This window comes from Hipposideros armiger, unplaced genomic scaffold, assembly GCF_001890085.2.
Source record: "Hipposideros armiger isolate ML-2016 unplaced genomic scaffold, ASM189008v1 scaffold_180, whole genome shotgun sequence".
In the NCBI taxonomy this organism is placed as follows: Eukaryota; Metazoa; Chordata; class Mammalia; order Chiroptera; family Hipposideridae; genus Hipposideros; species Hipposideros armiger.
In genome coordinates this window covers 993548-996492 of record NW_017731530.1, presented here as the reverse complement: position 1 = coordinate 996492, position 2945 = coordinate 993548, and the positions used below count along the sequence as shown (strand labels likewise).

Sequence of the window (2945 nt, the reverse complement as noted above, 5' to 3'; positions counted from 1 at the left end):
TTTCATTTCTGTAAACATCTTTTGAGGTACCTGTAATATGCTAAATACTGTGTTTTCCAGGTATAATGGTGAATAAGATATTTCCCCTATTCACAAGAGGATTATGGTCATCATAATGGCCACATAAGCAAATCTTTTTTAAAAATGCCATATTCAATAACAAAAGCACATTTTAGGCAGAGAAGTGGTGTGAGGGAGGGAATAGGTATGTCTGTTTGGGATCACCATGAAAGCCTTCTTAGAGTAAATGGAACCTAAATTGAGATTTCTAGAAGGATCAGTCAAGAAATAGTATAGTTTCTCAGTTTCTCAGTGTCTCTCTCTCTCTCTCTCTCTCTCTCTCTCTCTCTCTCTCTTTCTTTTTGTGCATGGGGGGCGGCAGGGGGGGGCAGGAGTGGGAAGAGAAGGTATTGCTGGTGTGGAGATGTGGCTGAGGCTCCTAGACTACTAAGAGCCTAGTATACTGTGACAAAGCTTTTTGGCTTTATTCTGCAAACACTGGTAAAAGATTTTAAGCAGGTGAGTGGAATGGTTAAAGTTTGCATTTTATAAAAGTTACTCTGGAAGCCAAATGGAAGATGGATAGGGTAGGCTGATACTGGAGGCAAGGAGATTATTTACAAAGTCACTGCAATCATTCAGGCAACACATAATGAGAAGATGTATATAAGGATAGAAATGAAAGAATGTATTTGAGGAATACTTAGGGAATAGAATCTACAGAACCAGCTGAATCATAAAATGTGGGTGGACATGAAAGTGGAGTCTAGATATGCTCTAGATGATTTAAGTGGGCAGAAGGTTATGGCTCAAACAAAGACAAAGAAAACAGGGAATGTAGGAAGAAGGGCAGGTAAGATGCTTTTATGTTGTTTTATTCTGTTAATAATGTATAGGGAAAAGAGTTAATGAATTTGGTTTTTGATCTTGAGCCAGTCAAGTTGGACTGGGCTACGTGGCAATAACAAGTAACTCCAAAATCACACAGGCTTAAAATAATAGAGTTTTGTTTCTCACTCATGCTGTACGCCCATTTTTGATAGGTGGAAATCCTGTGCCACACTATCTTCACGTGAAGATTCAAGCTGATGGAGCCTCCTTCCTCTGAAATGTTGCCAATTGTCAAATCAGAAGGAAGGGAAGAAAGTTACAATCGCCAGTTTATAAAGCCTTCTACCTAGAAGTGACATACATCACCTCCAATATGTTGTATTGGTCGAAACAAGTCATATGACACACCTAATTTCAAAGGAGCAGGGAAGTACAATTCCATCGTGTATCCAGAAAGAGGAGAAACAGAAATAAACAGCAGATAAGGGTAACCTGCCCATAACCATAACCTGCCCTTCTGGCTGCTGAATATTCAGTTAATGTTCCTTCTTGNGCTGCCCGCCACAAGCACCTCACTCACCGCCTCCGCGGCGTGGTGCGGCGCCTCCTCCTCCTGCTCGCCTCGGGCATCAACCCAGGGTCTCCAGAAACCTCCGGATCTGCGGGGTGGGGAGCAAAGGCGCGCAGAGGAGACGTGAGCCCAGACCCGGCACAACCTTTTGCAGCCGAGTGCAGGCCTGGGGGTAGTTGGGGGGCGGAGAGTGGAGGGGAGGAGTTGGGGAGGCGCAGTGGGGAGTGGGGTGGGGGGGAACAGGCGCAGGTCGGTGGCGAGGCGCGGTACCCGGAGTCAGTGCCTCCGCGCCGCGTGGGGCGGTCGAGGACCAAGGGCAGCAGGCGGCTGCAGCGCGCGCGCTCGCCGGCTCCGCTCTCCGAGCGCTCTGCGGGCTCCATGGCGCGGTGGGGCTGGGTGGACCGACGCTGTCAGCTCGCGGGCAAGTCTGGCCCCTTCCACCCACCAGGCCCCAACCCCGAGCTTATATAGCCCCCGCTGCCTGCCGCTTATTGAGAGATTCGTTACCTCTCCGCCCCTCTCTGCCCGGCTAGCCGCATAAACAAAACGGCTGCGCGTGAAGGTGCAACGGGCTCAACCCGGGTGTGAACGCGTGTAACTCCCAAATGGCCCGGGAAGGGGTTTGTCGAGCGAGTGTTAATCGCTCTTCACACATGGCTCCGGGAGGGATGAACAACATTCGCCCGAGCAGCCAATTTCCAAGTGAAGAGGTTAGGAGGGGATAAAATTAAGCGATTCTACACGTTTTGTGTATTTCTGCAAAAAGGCCAAGTGGCTGGTAATGGCTTGACTCGCCCAAGTCTCACGGCTTTTTGGCCTTTGGCAAATGAAGCTGCTTTTGCACCCCTTATTCTGAAAGCTGGGATGCTGAGTAAAGTAAAAGTAATGGCCTTAACTCCTCTTTCTGGCACAATACAAGATGGGTGAATGAATAAACTCAAGGAATGTAAGGTTTTTTATGTTTTTTTAAAAATGTATAATATTAACAGTCTAGGTTCAGACATCTGCCTATTATTATTTGAAGATAAAAAATTTACAAAAGATGAATACTAAAACCTTGAATGTTCCAGCCAAGAGGGTCAGAGATGGGAGTCATATGATTTATTGTAGTATCTTCTCATATCTTTGTGATTTTCCCCAAAATCTTATCAGTGACCTGTGAAAATAAGTCTTGAGTTTCATCTATAATTCTGCCGGTAGCTGGCATTTTGTCATTCAATGATAATCAGAAAATTATCTTGTGGGGGTGGGGTATGTGAAGAATAATAATGAAATCTTGAAAAGTTATGATATGGGACAAGTTAGTCAACCTCTTTGTGTCCTGTTTCTCTCATTTAAGTTATCCCTCACTCACTACAGCGATCCATTAAACTTGGTAAAAAAGTGTTGTGCTTTAAAGGAACAATGATATATAAATATCATAGTTTTTTCCCCAAAAATAATAGTGCTGTTTTTTTGTTTTTGTTTTTGTTTTTAGGTTTTTAAATTTTTTATTTTAAGAAAATACATAGCTGGAATCACTTTATTTCTACTGTGGAAAAAT

At 44.7% G+C, this 2945-nt stretch overlaps 1 protein-coding gene across 1 annotated transcript in view; it reads right to left on the bottom strand.

The window, feature by feature from the left end:
• RIPPLY2 (ripply transcriptional repressor 2) overlaps positions 1–1899 on the bottom strand; it is a 9096-nt gene extending 7197 nt beyond the window's left edge. The window contains exons 1-2 of the mRNA XM_019652471.1: positions 1673–1899; positions 1390–1490 (exon numbers count right to left, since the gene is read on the bottom strand). Coding sequence (XP_019508016.1) covers positions 1390–1490; positions 1673–1782 — 211 coding nt within the window. The 5' untranslated portion in view covers positions 1783–1899. The remainder of the gene's footprint in view (positions 1–1389; positions 1491–1672) is intronic.
• Between the last annotated feature and the right edge of the window lie 1046 nt (positions 1900–2945).